A 19019-nucleotide genomic window follows, 5' to 3' on the forward strand; every position below is an offset into this window, starting at 1 on the left:
CCATTTGCAGTTGTTTTTAATTTGTGTGTCATAATTTCAATAGTGCCTAGATTGCATCCAGTTTGGGCATGTGTTGATGTTCCTATATAATTGGAGGACACTTGAAATTTTCAAGTTTTCATCAGTTTCCTGTTCCTGCCAAATAATGTAATATCCGGTGATGAAATGTCATTGGTAAATTAAGCTTCAAAATGTACTGTTGTTGGTCCACATGCTTTTTTAGATGCAATACGGTTCTTTAGCACCTTATGGAATATATGGAGAACCAGGAATGGCAAGGGGATGGAAAGCTGCACTCTAATCAAAGTGGCAAGGGAGCAGGTCCAATGGAAGAAACCAGGAAAATGTTCAAGTAGTCTAGTCAAATCCTACTACTTTCCTCGCGGCATAAAGAACAAAGCAACTGAAAGATGCATGATGTAAAATAACATTAGACGATATAGAAGCGCAATACACAACCAGTACAACGCCCTTAACACAGAGGCCAAGTTTTCATTCAGAGAAATCATGGTTTTTCAACGCTCTAAACTAAGTTTCAATACACACAACTGACATAAAAAGTTCACTGTCAACAAGTCAAGGAATCATGGTTTTTCTTCCATTCTGAAAAATTCATGAATTCTCCTGCCGTGAATCCTCCGTCCTTAGGATGCTGAACATAGCCGCCATACTTGTTGCAGTAAGAGCACCCATTGGTTTTATCTCCTGCAAAACCAATTCATAATTAACATTGTCAATTAATAGTGATCCCCGATTTGACAAACAAATGCACTAAGTGTAGCAGTAAGAGACGCACAAAAACCACATCTACATGTTAAATACAAACCTGTAATTAAGCTTTCTGGCCCCATCGATTTGCAAAGCTGTACAACACGAACCTTGTAGGTAGTTTTCAGTTCAGCAAAAAACATCTCTTCTGGAGCATCTGCAACATCAGCCTTCTTAGCCGTGAAGTTGATATGGTGAAGAAAGCATGACCCAAGAAACGCAGATGTAATGCAACCAGGCTTCACCAGCTCATATTTTGTACCCTAAGAACAAAAAAGGAGAGATTTAGAGATTCCAACAAAAATGGTGATTGGTTTCAAGAAAAGCGAAAACTAACCTTTTCTTTGTTATAGAAACTCATGGCATCGGTTGCATACTTCCTTTCTTCATCATCATCACCACCGTCTTTAGATGTGTGCTTACTTTCCTTTCTCGGCTTAGCTTTAGGTTTAGCTTTAGGCCTGAAATTGCCAAGATTGAAACCAAATTCAGTCAAAAGTTTGAGCGAATCAAAAGCATTCAGTTGAGTTTGCGATCAAGAAATGTGTTGGAAAATCACCTGACAGGACCAACCCTTGAACACAAACGTTTAGAGCCATCGAGTGAAGGATCAGATACTTTCCTCGAACGCAAATTATAGGAGTTAGATGAAGAATTGCCGCACAATCCCTTTGAACTTGAACGCAGAACCACCATCTCTCTCTCTAACGTAGCGGAAGCGTATAGTTTGGGTGAAATAATAATATTGGTTTAAGAATTGTGTTTCTCTATAGTAGGCCTTCTTATATAGGCATCAGTAATTCCAAATATCATTAGGACCAGGAAAAGGAAACTTTTTTTTTTTTTGAACGATGGCCGGTAAAGCCCAAAACAAAAGCGAGGTAGACAAAGAAGTCTCCAGTTGAAGGTTAGACACAATACAAAGAGGGGGAAGAGGAGATGTCCACCAATACTGGACGTGATGCTTAAAAGCATAAGCTGCGAGATTATGAGCAGTCTGATTTTCTCTTCCCGGACTATGAATGAATACACACTGACCCAACTGGCCTGGTAGCTGCTTGATCATAGTAAAAATGTGAGAAATTCTCCATGGTTCTCTGATGACACTACCCTGAAGAGACTGCACGATGATATGAGAATCACCTTCAATTATCATGTGAGAAATTCCCCATCTGAATAGCTGACTGCACTGCCAAGAGAAACCCAAAAGCTTCTGCAACAAGTGCATTGTGAGTTGTCCCAAATTTAGTACCAGCAGAAAGAAAAATACCCTCCCAGTTACGAGCAATCGCCAATCAAGATAACGTCTTCAGGAGAGGTTGTCAAGTAATGGGGGGATCAAATGATGAGCAAAACATCAAAAGTTGGAGTTTCCAGACTACTTCTGAAGAAACGGCCACAAAAAATGAAATGCCTTGCAATGCTGATTATCAAAAACAACAGAAAAGTGAAATTTTTGGTCATGGAAGCAATCAACAAAGTACAAGTAGTGTGCATTCTATTGCAAGAGGGCATTGGAGACCAGCTGAGGATTCCAAACTTAAAGAACTTGTATCTCAGTATGGTCTGGAATCTCATTTCAGAGAAACTACAAGGGAGATCAGGTGCATATATAATTATTTCATAAGTTTTTTTTTGCTCAAGTCATTCGATTATGAATACTGATGATATTCTTGTTTTTTTCTTGGGTGCAGGAAAAAGTTGTAGATTAAGATGGTTTAATCAACTGGATCCAAGGATTAATAGAAGAGCATTTAGTGAAGAAGAGGAAGAGAGATTGTTAGCAGCATATGGAAATAGATGGGCTATGATAACATTGAAAAGAGACCTATCAAAAGCTTCACGGTTATTGAGTGCTTCTTTCTGCTGCCAGAAAATCATATAACTCTTTTCTGTTGTGCTAAGGATAATCCTGGCCTGGCTGGTTATGGTTTTATATAGCTAGGAACTCTAATGGTGAATTTATTGCTGCTGAATCTGGTGGTTACCAATTTTATTGCAGAAACTGTGTGGCAGCTCTAAGAGCTATGGAATGGGCGTTCATGAAGGATAAACTACCCTGGGTTTTCTAGTCAAGATGGTATAGAATTAAATGCTGTCTACACAGGATTCATTTCAGGCATGTATACAGAGAAATCAATTTCTCTGCTGACTGCTTGCAATGGCAACCTAAAAAAAGCTGAAATATATGTACTTAAACAGAAAAGAGTAAGGCATTGATAGGGAATAAAGCAACCAAATAAAAAACCTGGTGGATGCATAGACAACATAGGAGGGTAATAATAGTCAAACCATAATTAGTGTCATCCTTAAAAGTTGCTCACAAACTTTTAAGTATGTCCAAACTGTACACCCTTCAATTCAAACATGGGTTCTGATAAATATTTACATACCAAAAGACAGGCCTGGTTTTCACAAATATCAAAAGGCAACTATGCATGCGTCAAACATACTCCAACTCTAAATTAAGTTTCAAATGACATTGTTATGTTCTTCACCATCAATAAGCTGGGGGGGAATCATAGTTTTTCTTCCATTCTTCAAAATCAAAGAAGTCTCCAGCCGTAAATCCTCTGTCCTTAGGATGCTGAACATTGCCATACATGTTGCAAAAAGAGCAGCCATTGATTTTATCTCCTGCAAGACGAATTCATAGAGTTGCCAATACAAGTAAGTCATAAATCATAAGATTCATAACAGTGTTCCCCGATTGACAAACAAATCAATTAGCAAGCAAAAGAATGCACGTACAAGTAAGAGTCTAATGAAACCACATCTACATGCTAAATACAAACCTGAAATTAAGTTTTTTGGCCCCATGCATTTGCAAACCTCGACAAAAATATCCTTGTTGGTAGCTGTTGGTAGCTGTCAGTTCAGCAAAAAAACATTTCCTCTGGAGCATCAGCAACATCAGCCTTCTTAGCGATGAAGTCGATATGGTAAAAAAAGCATGTCAGATCAAGCACAGATGTAATGCAACCAGGCTCCACCAGCTCATATTCTGTACCCTACACAAGTTTAGGCCAAGGCAACAGCCAAAAAGAAAGATTAAGGGAATCCAACAAAAATGGCAAAGAAAAGCAATAAAGATTCAGAAGAAAACTGACATTTTTTTTGTTATAGAACCTCATGGCTTCGATTGCCAACGGCGTTAATACATCATCACCGTCCTTGGATGTGTACTTACGTTCCCTGGGTTTCTTGGATGTGTACTCGAATTCCTTGGGTTTCGCTTTAGCTTTAGGCCTGAAATTCCCAAGATTAAAACCTAAATCACTTAAAAGTTTGAGCAAATCAAAATCATTCAGTTGAGTTCGCGATCAAGAAGGAATTACCCGATACGACCAACCCTTGAACACAAACGTTTAGAGCCATCAGACACATCCTTGGAACGCAAACTATAGGAGTTAGATGAAGAAGTGCCGCACAATCCCTTTGAACTTGAACGCAGAACCACCATCGTTTTACCTTATTTCTCTCTAACGTAGCGGAAGCCTATAGTTTGGATCAAACGCCCGATCAAATACTAGGCCTTTTGATATGGGCTTCACTAAGTTGTGCTAGCTATGATATAATAAAGAACAATTTTTTTAGGGATCATGGTTTTTTTTTTGGAATCATGGTCTTATTAGGCCAACCTCCCTATACTTATAAGGGATGTCCCAAAGTTAGGTAAATACCCATTTTTCCTTTACTTTAAATTAAAACTAACTTAATAACTATATAAATCTAATCATATACTCCTACATCTAATCTAAATGAATTTATTAACCAAAATCAAAATCAAAAGAGCAATTGAAAATTTTTAGTTTTGAAAAAAAGTTTATTCTCTTCTTCTTCTCTCTTTCCTTGACGTTCCTCGTCCGATTGAAAAACCCATCAATCTTTTTAATTCGTTTTTGGATAGAAAAATTGAGTAGAAATCATCAAAATATGGTTTAAATGGATGTTAAAGTGGCATGTTCGGTTATGAATAATTTTAAAAAAACTAGTTTTGTAACCGAACATTCTGAAACCAAGAACACGAAGAACACTTCGGTTATCACGAATTTAATTTTTCATAACCGAACTCCGAGTTCAGTTGGTTCGCAAAAAATTCTAAAACTAGTTAGTAACCGAACTCTACCCATAATACAAAAAAAAAAAAAAAGTAACCGAACTGTGTTATTTTTCCTACTATGTTGAGTTATGATATAACCGAACTTTACCTACCTTGTTCGGTTGGTTCGCAAAAATTTATAAAACTATCTAGTAACCGAACTCTACTTATATTCCAAAAAGAATTCTTTTTTTCCAATGTAACCGAACTGTGTTATTTTCCTACTATGTTGAGTTTCAATTTAACCGAACTTGTTCCACTATGTTCGGTTTGTTCGCAAAAAATCTTGACAAACCGAACTCTTCACTAATTGCATACATGTGGAGTTCGGTTAGATATGTTGTTGGGTTAAAGTTTGCGAACCAACCGAACATTACTTTGTAAGTCCTATAAACAAAGTTCGGTAACCTGCGTGTATGGAAAAGGTAACCGAACAACTAAAAACCTCCATTAAAGAACGAGTTCGGTAACCTGCGTATATGGAAAAGGTAAACGAACTACACTTTCAGATGAGTTCGTTAACCTGGTCTTCACATAAGGTAACCGAACAAGCCCAAATCTACCCTAAAAATTTACAGTTTTTGAAAATTTGGAACAATTCAACCAACATTATCTAAGTTTGAAACATACCTGGGTACCCAAATACCCTTCCTTCGGTTGTGGTTGGTAAAATCCTTTGTTTTTCATGTTTTCCTTCTTCATCTTCTCCAACTTTACTCTCTCAATAATTCTGCTTATTTAAAAAAAAAAAACCATCTGATTTTTTAATCTCATTAATTATCTTTAACTTAATCATTTTACTAATCACTACGCTAACTATTATTAACACTAACTAATTATTACCAAAAAATTAATCAAAAGGGTAATTTAGGTATTAATATAAATATCTAGATAAGGGGTGGCCTAGATTTACTTCTAATGTCTTTACCCAAAATAAAACCATGGTCCCCCAAAATAACCATGATCCCAAAAAACCGTTCATAATAAGATAGAAAATTTCAGCTATCTTTCCATAGCCTGTGCTAGTCACGGATTTATGATGTGAAGGGTAATATGGTTCTTTAGCACTACTTTCCTCGCGGCATTAGGGAATAAAACAACCAGAAGGTGCATGATGTGTAAGATAACATTAGACAACATAGAGGCGTAACAATAAGTCAAAACCATATAATGCATCCTTAAGTTACTTAGAAACTTTTAAATATGTCCGAATACAAAACCAGTATCCATTCTGAGGTACAAATATCAAAAGGCAACTACGCATGCGTCAAACAGAGTCCAGCTCTAAGTTAAGTTTGAATTCGCACAACTGACATTGTTATGTTCATAAAAAGTTCACTGTGAACAAGCCAAGGAATCACGGTTTTTCTTCCATTCTGAAAAAGTCATGAATTTTCCGGCCGTGAATCCGCCCTCAGGATGCTTTACATTGCCATATGATAGCTAAGGAATTAAACCTAAAACTATGGTTATATTTACACCTGCAAGTGCACAGGATCTAAAGTAGAAAGTGAATAAGCAGGGGTTTGTCCACAGGGACTTGGAGGGAGCTATTGTTGTTTTCCTAGAGATTTTTGTGTTGTGTTAAAACACAACTGAGCTGTTTTGGTGTAACTGAATTAGTGACAGAAAGTAAAGTAAATGTGACAGTGAAGTAGAATAAAAACAATGAAGCAAAGGTAACAGTGGCAGTTAACAGGAAACAAAACCAAATAAACCAAGGCTGTTAGCCAAGGGCAGGGAGGAGTTTTCAGCTGTGGCTAAGCTAAGGCTTAGAATCCACCTTGTGTCCTAGCTAAACAATGCAATTCTAGGTTGAAATTAGGATCTTAAGCATACAAAAGGAATGGAAAGAGAATTAGCTTGTTATGAGCACTAATTTCTCCCATTGCTCAATCAAAACAATGCATCCTAAGCATACAAATGGAATGGAAAGAGAATTAGCTTGCTATGAGCACTAATTTCTCCCATTGCTCAATCAAAACAATGCATCCTAAGGCTCTAACCTAGCATTCCACTACCTAACAGTGCACTAAAGCATCATCTGAGCCTCAGCAATGCAACTTAGCTCATGCTAATCTTGTAAACAATAATAAATATCATACAAGGCAATTCAAACAACACACATATGGTGAGCAAATACAAAAACATGATAAACATATGAACCAACAGTGTAAACATGAAACAAATGAGAAACTGGCTAGTCCAGTTCTCTACAAGAGTGAAGCTGGCTAACCCAGCATAAGTTTTTACATCACACCCACAGTCCCAATTTATAGTTTACAAGAGAAGTCCCCAAAAGACCCAAAACAGTGTAATTAGGGTTTGGTGAAACTCACCTAATTCGTTGGAATTGATCGCATGCATGCTAACCCAATCTTCTTCTGACTCTACTGCTGCTTTCTCACGCTCCAATTACTCTACTAACTCCACCTAATTCATCAATTTTTCTTCTAGGTTTTCAGAGAAAGATGAGAAGAGAAATTAGTGAATTAGATAGGTAGAGGGGTAGGGGATTGATGGGAGAAGGATGGGTGTGGTTGGTTTGGGTAGTTGAGGCAGGTGAGGTGGTGGTTGCGAAGGCAGAGCAGGTGGAGAAGATGGTGGTGGTCTGCAACAGGCATGGAGGGGGAGAGGTCGATGGAAGAAGGAGAAGGGGGTGTTTGGTAGGGGTATATGGCTCGGATGTTAGGGTGTTGGGCAGTTGCAGCGAGTGAAGATGTTATGCGATCTGGGCCGTAGGATGTGAAGATGGTAGGTAGATCTGACGGCGATGCGGAGGTAAGCGAGGAGCGACCGTCAAATGAAGTGATACAACAAAACTAACGACACTTGATGGAGTTAGGAACTGTAGTGAAAAGCGGATGTATCAAACTTTGATGCACAACAAGGGGGCGACCGTAGGATGACTCTGAGATCAATCTGACGGCTGAAGACGCAAGCGGGTATGGATTTGGGTTTTAGGCTTTTGGGTATAGAATATGGGTTTGGGAAATGAGTTTGGGCTTGGAAAATCTTGAGCCCACTTCTTCTTTAAGAACAAATCTCTTCTTCAAGCCCATTTCTACCCTCTTTGGTCTTCCGCACATCATTCTTCACGGCTTCCTTGCGTAATTCCTCCTGGCTTTTCACTACTTTTCTGCTCTATTCCGCTCCGCAATTCATCCAGACTTTATTTATTACCTAAAAATGCAAAATTAAGTAAGAAAAATATTTATTCTTGAAAACAATGAAAATACAGAATATGGGATAAAATGTAGAATTACTGCGCAAAAGATGAGTTAAATGCCAAAAAAGGGATAAAAATATACAATATTTGGCACTCATCAAATACCCCCAAACCTGAATTTTACTTGTCCTCAAGTAAAACAGAACTAAGGAAATCCTAACTATACCACTGTCGCTGGTCTCTCGAATGCATTTAGCGTATGCACTAAGCCTTTTAAACCACTAAGTGTCCCTAGTGGACGAGTTGAAGTCTCGTGAAGGTTTGCTTAGAACGTACCTACAAAGTTCTAGGTCAAAATATAAGCTCAGATTCCATCAAATGTGACATGTGCAAAACAGTTTAAGCTCACAGCAAAATGGAGATGTCAATCTAGCTATGTAAGGCACAATCCTAGCACTGATAACAAAAAAAGACATGTGATAAGAGTGTAAAGTGTATCTACACATGTGTAAAGAAAGATCTGAAGTTATGACTACTAATCACCAAGAGATAGTTTCTCAGGCTAAGAACTGAGGTCGAAATCTAGCTAGCTGTCCGGACTTTACGAGAATTGTGAATGAGTTGGAGGTATTTCACAATTACTCGCGTTGTACATCAATGGCATACACCCTCCTTGCTTATTACAAAAAACAACAAAATGACTCTTTACATGACTCTTATTTACATTGACTATTCTCTTTTTATTTTTGGAACAAGAGATGATGGAATTGATAAATACTTGATTTTTTTGTATTTTTCTGATTTGATTTTTTTTTTTTTTTTTTCTGAATATATACATCGTTTTTTTTTTTTTTTTTTTTTTAATAAGGAGACACTTTTGATACATATACAAAAGGAAACAAAAAATTACATGACACTTTGCAAGAGGTAGCCCTTTTTGATGCACCCAGTTAAATTCGATGGTTGTTTTTCTTAATGTAACCTCCACCTTCTATCCCAACCAACCAAAGAACAAGCTAGTCAAGTTTCGTTCAGTATTCTAAAGTGATTGGAAATCGTAACTTCCTATCAAACACCTTGAAGATCGAGGCCATACATGTATTGGTAGATCGTGCGCGTGCAAATTTCTTATCACTATGTGAATTGTGCTAGAATCAGGGTGCCTAAATATCTAGACTAAGACTCCTAATAATTACATATTTGCACAAGATTCAACATTTTAAGGTAAATGAGCTCCATTTTTATGATTTTTTTAATTTTTTAATTTTTTATTTTGATTTTTTAATTTTTTTCAAAAAGAAGGAGTTCTTGTTTTCAATTATGGCATATTATCAAAGTATCTACTCTATACCCCCAAACCTAAACTAAACATTGTCCTCAATGTTTCAAAATATGGAAAGAAGTAAAAAACAATATATGAAGAGGAACATGCTGAGTAGAGTAAAAGGAGAGAGAATACCCGATTGTACGGCGAAAGCTCGATTAAAACTCCGTTATTCAAGGAAAAAAATCCAACATATTTCAGCCGAGATCATATTGGATTAGCAAAATATATACAAAAGGAATTTTAACTAACACATTATCTACAAGAAAATTTGGTTTTTAATGGGATTGGACTTTTTGGGAAAAATTTGGTTTTGTCGGGAGACATTTGGCTTTGATGGAAAGAAAAATTTTGGTTTTTTAGGGAAACATTTGGAAAACTTTGGTTTTTATGGGAGAAATTTTTGGTTTTTGAAATTGGGAGCAAATATTTATTTATTTATTTATTTATTTTAAAAGAAAATAAAATTTGTTTTTTTTTTTTTTTTTTTTTTTGAAAAAAAAAGAAAATAAAATTTGGTTTTTGAATGGGAGCAAGCCCACTGTTTGTCCTCTAATGGAATGGAAGGAAGGCTGCGGCCCATGAAACACTAAGTTTTAATTTTGAAAGTTTAATTTGGCCCAGTTGGTTAAGGCCCGACGTTTGTTTTAAAACTTTGGTTTCGAGGTCCACTCTTGAGTGGAAGCAAGCCCACAATCGGTTACAAGCTCAGCTGGGTTTAAACCCAGAGTCCAAAATACAAGTCCAATGAAAGAATTTAAACAAGCCCACAAATTAAACAAACAAGCCCACAAATAAATTATTACAAACCCAACAGAAAATAAGAGAAGCCCAAAAATTGGCTTTAATATTACAAGCCCACAATTAAAAAATTGGAAGCCCACAATTCGGGTTCTCTTAAATGGGTTACCTTTTAAGCACAGCCCAGCTGCTCTGATATTGTTGCAAAAACCCAGTTGGGCTTTGGTTCTTTTCCTTGGTGGCGTCCCAGCAGAGGAAAAACAGGTTCAGAACAGCAGGTCCAACAGCAAATGAAGTGAAGCAGATGCAGATGCAAATGCTATGCAGTGAAATGCAAAAATAGCTAATAAAACAACAAGAAAAACACAGCACCAATCCCCGGCAACGGCGCCAAAAACTTGATAGCTAAGGAATTAAACCTAAAACTATGGTTATATTTACACCTGCAAGTGCACAGGATCTAAAGTAGAAAGTGAATAAGCAGGGGTTTGTCCACAGGGACTTGGAGGGAGCTATTGTTGTTTTCCTAGAGATTTTTGTGTTGTGTTAAAACACAACTGAGCTGTTTTGGTGTAACTGAATTAGTGACAGAAAGTAAAGTAAATGTGACAGTGAAGTAGAATAAAAACAATGAAGCAAAGGTAACAGTGGCAGTTAACAGGAAACAAAACCAAATAAACCAAGGCTGTTAGCCAAGGGCAGGGAGGAGTTTTCAGCTGTGGCTAAGCTAAGGCTTAGAATCCACCTTGTGTCCTAGCTAAACAATGCAATTCTAGGTTGAAATTAGGATCTTAAGCATACAAAAGGAATGGAAAGAGAATTAGCTTGCTATGAGCACTAATTTCTCCCATTGCTCAATCAAAACAATGCATCCTAAGCATACAAATGGAATGGAAAGAGAATTAGCTTGCTATGAGCACTAATTTCTCCCATTGCTCAATCAAAACAATGCATCCTAAGGCTCTAACCTAGCATTCCACTACCTAACAGTGCACTAAAGCATCATCTGAGCCTCAGCAATGCAACTTAGCTCATGCTAATCTTGTAAACAATAATAAATATCATACAAGGCAATTCAAACAACACACATATGGTGAGCAAATACAAAAACATGATAAACATATGAACCAACAGTGTAAACATGAAACAAATGAGAAACTGGCTAGTCCAGTTCTCTACAAGAGTGAAGCTGGCTAACCCAGCATAAGTTTTTACATCACACCCACAGTCCCAATTTATAGTTTACAAGAGAAGTCCCCAAAAGACCCAAAACAGTGTAATTAGGGTTTGGTGAAACTCACCTAATTCGTTGGAATTGATCGCATGCATGCTAACCCAATCTTCTTCTGACTCTACTGCTGCTTTCTCACGCTCCAATTACTCTACTAACTCCACCTAATTCATCAATTTTTCTTCTAGGTTTTCAGAGAAAGATGAGAAGAGAAATTAGTGAATTAGATAGGTAGAGGGGTAGGGGATTGATGGGAGAAGGATGGGTGTGGTTGGTTTGGGTAGTTGAGGCAGGTGAGGTGGTGGTTGCGAAGGCAGAGCAGGTGGAGAAGATGGTGGTGGTCTGCAACAGGCATGGAGGGGGAGAGGTCGATGGAAGAAGGAGAAGGGGGTGTTTGGTAGGGGTATATGGCTCGGATGTTAGGGTGTTGGGAAGTTGCAGCGAGTGAAGATGTTATGCGATCTGGGCCGTAGGATGTGAAGATGGTAGGTAGATCTGACGGCGATGCGGAGGTAAGCGAGGAGCGACCGTCAGATGAAGTGATACAACAAAACTAACGACACTTGATGGAGTTAGGAACTGTAGTGAAAAGCGGATGTATCAAACTTTGATGCACAACAAGGGGGGACCGTAGGATGACTCTGAGATCAATCTGACGGCTGAAGACGCAAGCGGGTATGGATTTGGGTTTTAGGCTTTTGGGTATAGAATATGGGTTTGGGAAATGAGTTTGGGCTTGGAAAATCTTGAGCCCACTTCTTCTTTAAGAACAAATCTCTTCTTCAAGCCCATTTCTACCCTCTTTGGTCTTCCGCACATCATTCTTCACGGCTTCCTTGCGTAATTCCTCCTGGCTTTTCACTACTTTTCTGCTCTATTCCGCTCCGCAATTCATCCAGACTTTATTTATTACCTAAAAATGCAAAATTAAGTAAGAAAAATATTTATTCTTGAAAACAATGAAAATACAGAATATGGGATAAAATGTAGAATTACTGCGCAAAAGATGAGTTAAATGCCAACAAAAAGGGATAAAAATATACAATATTTGGCACTCATCACCATACATGTTGCAATAAGAACAGCCATTGATTCTCTCTCCTGAAATTAAGCTGCTTTTTGGCCCCAGGGATATGCAAAGCTCGACAAAACAAACCTCGTCGATAGTTTTCAGTTCAGCAAAAAACATCTCCTCTGGAGCATCAGCGACACCAGCCTTCTTAGCCGTGAAGTTGATATGGTGAAGAAAGTATGGCCGAACTGCCGCAGATGTAATGCAACCACACTCCAGCAGCTTATATTTTGTATCCTACGGATTTTAGGCCAAGGCAAACAGAACAAAAAAGAGAGATTAAGGGAATCCAACAAAAATGGCGATTGGTTTCAAGAAAAGCAATAAAAGATTCAGAAGAAAAATGACTTTTCATTTGTTATAGAAACTCCTGCCATCGGTTGCATATGACATTAGTATATTATCAAAATCATTGTAGGTGTAAATAATCCACAAATCCAGGTGGGACAATCCTAGGTAGCGAAGCATCGATAACAGATGAACCGCGGAGCACCAAATCACCTTACTTGGCCTTGGCGCGAGAAAAGAGATACCAAAGGAACCCGTGAAGACAATACATGTAAATTTCATAGGTGACTGAAGAGACAGCCATCGAGTACAAGAGCAATAAATGCACTGACGAAGTAGTTGAAAAGATAAGAAGAATCTGGTTAAATAGAGACTCGGCTTAATATATCAAGAGCGACATCGGTAGAATTCATTAAGTAGACGACATCGGGCAAAGGAACATCAGAAGAAGGTATTCTAGGCTCGGCCCAAAATCTCGGGCCAAACTCTATTCCTAACTCGAGAAGGACATCAAGAAAGATGCGCCACAACTTACACTGTAACTTGAGTGTATCATCACTTAGGGCTATAAATAGAGGGCTATGTAGAGAGTTGAGGGGCAAGTAATAAGTGAGGAAAGAGAGAATACTAAGAGCTTGAGAGTGAGACTTGTGAGCTTGTAAGAAGAGACATCCTTTGTAACCTTGAATCAAGTAATAAAGATCATCCCTTACCCCCCGTGGACGTAGGTAATCATACTGAACCACGTATATCTTGTGTTCTTGTGCATCTCTTGCTTGTTTAATTCATTAGGTGTGTGTATGTGTTTCTTTGGATGTAGTTGTAGTATTTTCCACATCTACATTCTGGCGCCGACTAAGGCGACCTTGTAACATCTTTTGATGCCTTGCATCAAAGCCATTAAAGAGAGATTCACAAGCTCCTAAAGACATCCTTCGATGTTAGTTGACGCTAAGTGAAAGACTCTTATGGTTGAGAAATAGGAGTTGATGGACGAGTCTTTTAAAGCTTTTTTTCTTGTCTTTCTTTCCTTTTCGAAACTCGGTATGTTACTTTCGTTTTCATTTAATTTTCGTCGAGTTTGCAAAGTTCTGATTAGACTCGTGTCAACAATCAGAGCTGCTGTGCTCTTGTAAAACAAGATTCTCGTTGCATATTAATCAAAATTTCCTTTATCTTACAAGATTCTCTTGTAAAACAAGCTTGTGAGGTATGCTTTTGAAAACTTTCTCTTCACGTCAAATAGTTCTGATTAAGAAGTCTGGTATAAGTTTCGATTGGTTGTGTTTTCTTTTGTGACTGAAACGAGTGATCATAAGGATTTGAAAATCCCAAAAGAACTGTCTTTTATGTTTGGTAGAAGCTAGAAAAAACACCACCCCGCTGGTCATGGGTAACTTAATCACAACAGTAGCAGCGGTAAAATCAGCTCGAAATCGTTGAGTTAGGGTTTTCCAAAAGCTATGGCTATAAAGGGTGCGATGAGTACTTTAACAATAGTCTCATCTTAACCCTGTCACAAGAGACCTACAACATCATCACAAAGCCAAAAGGAAAAGAAAACTCGTCAGGACAACTTGTGCTGGTCAGACATGGACAGATCGATTGACGGAGGTCATCACCACAAATCTTAGTCAAGAAAGAAATTTTCCGACCGAACGTACGGATAATTAATGATTTCTGGCACAAAGAATGTTGGGACAAACGATGATTAATGCATAATAAAAGTACCGAAAGAGACGTAAAAAACAACATTTCTAAAGATTGTCTTATTTGTCAAAACGACCTTTTTTGTTGAGTTTAGCAAGATGAAGCAAAAAGGAATCGTACTTGGTTGAACTTTTTCTTCTTCTGCAATTCAGAGTTGTTGTACTTCATCCTTAACTTTTTCGAAAATAGTCCAAAGTGAGGTGCTGTCTATTTTTCTGACGTAGGTAAGGAACGGAGAGCCGATGGCAAGTACTTCCGGGACGGGCAGGATTCTGAGGAATCGAACTGTAACAGGAACTAGCGCGCATGAGGGAGTAACGGACTCTCGACAAAACAATCGACAACATCAACAAGGAGAGTCTCGGGCACCGGGTGGAGGCATGACAACTGTTAATGAGGAAGTCGACTTAGGCCAAGACGATGAACTCACCCCGAGAGAACTAAAAAATTGACCCGAGTCAAATGAGACGAGGGGAGATGATAGACAGAATGACTGCATCGGACACAGAGGAAGACGAGGAAGCACGAATAATGCGAGAGGACCGTAGACGAGCTCGGAAACGTGCAGAGTATCAGAGGGCTTTGGAACAAGAAGGCGAGAGGCTTAGGAGAGTACACCTAGAATTGGGTAACACCACCCGAGACATCCCACCAATTTCAACCGCTCCCCCCGTAGCTCCTCCTGTGGCACCACCAGTTCCACCACCCGATACGGTAGGGAACCAGGGAAATGGTCATTCCAGTCACGAGAGCACCGACCCGACACTACTGGAAATTCTGTCCAATCAGAGGAGACAGGAGGATATGATGAGGGAATTACATAGAAGGAACCTGGCGTTGGAGCATGAAAACTATCAACTTCGAAATCAGAGATCTGGGTCACGGGGGTCATTGAGCCGAGGAGCTTCCAGCAGCCACACCCGATCAGGACGAACTCAAACACCGCCCTTGACCCCAGGACATGCACCCGACCCCAGCCGGACGAGAAGCGGGTATGGTCCACCCGAAAATTCTTCAATTGACGAAGAAGTGCATAATGGGAGATCTGAGGCGGAGACGGATGCTAAGCTCAAGCAACCTGAGGAGATAGTCAAGAAATTGGCGGGAGACGGCGAGGACGACAAGTTGGCAGAGGTGATTAGCGAAGCACATAAAACTCCTTTCACCAAGGAACTTGAACGAGCACCGTTCCCCCCATAATGTACACTTCCAACCTTCCCATCCAGGTTTGACAACACTGGCGACGCAGGAGAGCACATCTAGATGTACATCATGTCCCTACTACAATGGAAGAACTATGACGTGGTTATGTGTAAGTTTTTCCCAGCAAGCCTAGAAGGCGAGGCGAAGATCTGGTTCTATACTTTGCCCGATGAGTCCATTGGAAATTGTGGCGTCCTAGTGGAAACATTTCTCGAAACATACATGCATAACAACATTTCTCGCCCAAGGGTGAACAAACTGTTCACACTGGCACGAAGGTTCAGGGAACCTTTAAGATCTCTAACGGACAGATGGAGGAAGCTGTGCACCGATATCGGAAAAGTACCAGTCGACCAACAGATTTTCGGATTCGAAAATTCATTAGGAAAATCCGACCCTATTTGGATAGCTATGTATACTGAGAAACCGCAAATCCTAAGGGAGATGGGAAAGATGCAAGAGCATTATATCGCCTTAGAGGAGATACAAGAGGGAGCGCAGGATAGAGGAGTACAAGAAGCGAGTGCGTCGGTGGAACCTGTTCCTCAAGAAGACCCAAAACGATCAGAGAAAAGGCCGATGGCACCACATCAAGGCTCGGGCAAGAAGGAATGGGTTGAGAAAGGAAAGAAACCTCGTCATGAACCAAGGACGTACACGCCTCTGAATGCACCATTAGAGGAAATATTCAAGGAAGTAGAAAAGCGAAAAGACATCAGATACCCAAAGACGAAGGGAATCCAGTTTGACGAGACAAGAAACCATCCCGAGTTTTGCCATTACCACCAGTACCGAGGCCACTCGACTAACAACTGTCGGGAGGTAAAGGACATTGTTCAACATTTGATCCAAGATGGCTACTTACGAAATTTTGTTAAGACAGCGTCGACATCGACCCAACAACCCGATGCTCTCGTACATCAAGTGAGGATCGACCAAGGGACTCAGTTCACCTGCAACACCATTTCACACTCGACGACCCAAAGATTCGACTTAGGGGGCAGTATCACTTCTAGAATCTGCAAGAGGGATCGGGCGGGAAAAGAGATCCTTAGTGTAGCCAAAATTTTGCCTATGGAACCCTGGATGATGTAGCCGATCACCTTCTCGGCCAAGGACGTCCCATCGAACGACCAAGCACATGGAGATCCCTTAGTAGTTACCTTACTCATCGAGGAGTGAGGGGTGAAAAGGATATTGATGGACAGTGGGAGCTCAGTCGAGGTCCTATTTTACGACACGTTCAAGAGGATGGAGATATCAGATGACGTTCTGATCCCTTCAACTTATCGGATCTACGGCTTCAACGGTACAGTGACAATGCCAAAGGGGGAGGGCACTCTCAGAGTCTCGGACGGACAGGGATACTTGGACACACTTACCACCTTTTGTGTAGTGGATGTCGTATCTCCCTATGAGGCTATCCTTGGAAGACCTTGGATCGCGGGTATCAAATGTGTGCCATCGGCATACCATCATAAGTTAAGGTTCCCATCTTACCGAGGGGTTGTGGAAGTACTGGGCGATCCACAGGCTACAAGACAATGTATGCAGCTGGATATTCAACAAAATGAGGAAAGGCGATCAAGACAGCGCCGAGAAAAGAACAAAGCTAAGGAGGCTAAAGCAGCGGAGGAGTTAGAGAAGGTACTCTCACAAGCCATTGCGACCTATGAAACAGGCGAGAAAGAAGTTTTATAGCAATCAAAGGAGGCGATGTCGGTGAAGGAATCAAAGCCTAACTTCTCGGTCTTAGAGGCTACCCGACAAATCAACTTAGGGACTGAGGAGGAACCTAAGATATTAAAAATTGGGACCTTACTATCAGAAGGACAAACAGAACAACTAATAACCTTATTAAAGGAACACCTGAATGTGTTCGCCTGGCAGATGCATGATATGGAGGGAATCGACCCAGAAGTATGCTCACACCACTTAAGAATAGACCCTAAATTCAAACCGATCCGACAAAAAATGCGTAGGATTGCACCCGAGTTGCAGGCAGCAGTAGAGGCCGAGTTAAAAAAGCTACAGATAGCGGGGATCATTCGGAAGGCTCAATACCCCTAATGGATATCTAATATGGTGATAGTCCCTAAAATGAATGGAGGGGTTAGAATATGTATCGACTTCATCGACTTGAATAAGGCCTGCCCGAAGGATAGTTTTCCCCTCCCCAGTATCGATCAATTGGTAGAGTCCATAGTTGGGTACAAGGCGATAACACTGATGGACGGGTACTCAGGATATAATCAAATTCCCCTAGCTCCCGAGGATCAAGAACATACGTATTTCTTCACACCTAGAGGGTTATATTGCTACACCAAAATGTCGTTCGGATTGAGGAACGCCGGTGCCACTTATCAAAGGTTGGTGGAGGACATGTTTGAGGACAAAATACACGACACCATCGAATTCTATGTGGACGATATGTTAGTCAAAAGCAAGGTGGCAGACAATCATATTGATGATCTTAGGGAAATATTTCGAACCATGAGAAAATATAAGATGCGAGTAAACCCAGCCAAATGCACCTTTTGGGTTACCTCGAGTAAGTTTATGGGATACATAATCACTGATAAAGGTATAGAAGCCGATCCATAGAATATTAGGGTTGTGTTGGAAATGCCGTCCCCGGTGACGATCAAATATGTACAACGGCTAAACAGAAACTTGGCGGCACTAGGACGATTCATCTCACGATCCTCAGATAAATGTAAAGATTTCTTCGGGACGTTAAAGAAAGGAGAAAAATTCAAATGGAGTGAGGAATGTGAGGATTCCTTCTAAAAGATTAAGCAACATCTAGCAAGCCTACCAGTTTTGCAAAGACCCGAGCCCGATGAAGTGCTTACCCTGTATCTCGGGGCAACAGGTTATGCCATAAGCGCAGTTTTAGTCAAGAATTTGGGGGCCGGGGAGAAGCATGTGTACTTCATAAGCAAAACCATGAACCCGGCAGAGAAAAAATACACTAGAATTGAGCAGTTAATACTAGCCTTGGTATTTGCAACACAAAAACTTCGAACATATTTCCAGACCCACAGAATTCGAGTGCTTACGAAGTCTTCCATAGAGTCAGTGCTCGACAATGCAGCGAGGTCATGACGGATTTTTAAATGGAGTGCTCAAATCAAGCAGTTCGATATCTTCTATGAGATGAGAACAGCAGTACATGCACAGGCAGTGGCCGACTTCCTGGCATATTTCCTTTTAGATGATGGGGAAGGAGTTGAAGATATCCCGGGCATGGAAGAAGACCGAGAAGACCCCTCCGACCTCCTTGAAACTTGCAGCCCAACGCGATGGGAAGTCTTCGTCGATGGGTCGTCCAACAAAGATGGGTCCGACCTAGGGCTCGTCTTCACCACACCAAAGGGGAAAAAGATGTTTCATTCTTTCAGGCTGGAG

General features: G+C 40.1%; 5 protein-coding genes across 5 annotated transcripts; 3 read left to right on the forward strand and 2 right to left on the reverse strand.

Moving 5' to 3' along the window:
• Positions 1-411: 411 nt before the first annotated feature.
• On the reverse strand, positions 412-1464 carry LOC113359685. Its single transcript, XM_026603277.1, has 4 exons — positions 1328-1464; positions 1106-1229; positions 827-1031; positions 412-705 (listed from the first exon to the last, which is right to left on the reverse strand). The coding sequence occupies exons 1-4, from the start codon at positions 1462-1464 to the stop codon at positions 569-571; spliced, it is 603 nt and encodes a 200-aa protein (XP_026459062.1). The 3' UTR covers positions 412-568.
• Positions 1465-2097: 633 nt separating this feature from the next.
• Positions 2098-2840, forward strand: LOC113359686 (transcription factor MYB117-like). The gene is made up of 3 exons (XM_026603278.1): positions 2098-2332; positions 2463-2613; positions 2771-2840. Exons 1-3 carry the CDS (start codon positions 2098-2100, stop codon positions 2838-2840), a joined length of 456 nt encoding a protein of 151 aa, XP_026459063.1.
• Positions 2841-2966: 126 nt separating this feature from the next.
• On the reverse strand, positions 2967-4283 carry LOC113361418. Its single transcript, XM_026604669.1, has 4 exons — positions 4107-4283; positions 3879-4017; positions 3564-3779; positions 2967-3405 (listed from the first exon to the last, which is right to left on the reverse strand). Exons 1-3 carry the CDS (start codon positions 4229-4231, stop codon positions 3645-3647), a joined length of 399 nt encoding a protein of 132 aa, XP_026460454.1. The 5' UTR covers positions 4232-4283; the 3' UTR covers positions 2967-3405; positions 3564-3644.
• Positions 4284-15677: 11394 nt separating this feature from the next.
• Positions 15678-16703, forward strand: LOC113359687. Its single transcript, XM_026603279.1, has one exon. The coding sequence runs from the start codon at positions 15678-15680 to the stop codon at positions 16701-16703; it is 1026 nt and encodes a 341-aa protein (XP_026459064.1).
• Positions 16704-16808: 105 nt separating this feature from the next.
• Positions 16809-17309, forward strand: LOC113359688. Its single transcript, XM_026603280.1, has one exon. It carries the CDS (start codon positions 16809-16811, stop codon positions 17307-17309), a length of 501 nt encoding a protein of 166 aa, XP_026459065.1.
• The last annotated feature ends 1710 nt before the right edge of the window (positions 17310-19019 follow it).

The sequence above is a fragment of the Papaver somniferum genome, chromosome 3, assembly GCF_003573695.1.
Source record: "Papaver somniferum cultivar HN1 chromosome 3, ASM357369v1, whole genome shotgun sequence".
In the NCBI taxonomy this organism is placed as follows: domain Eukaryota; kingdom Viridiplantae; phylum Streptophyta; class Magnoliopsida; order Ranunculales; family Papaveraceae; genus Papaver; species Papaver somniferum.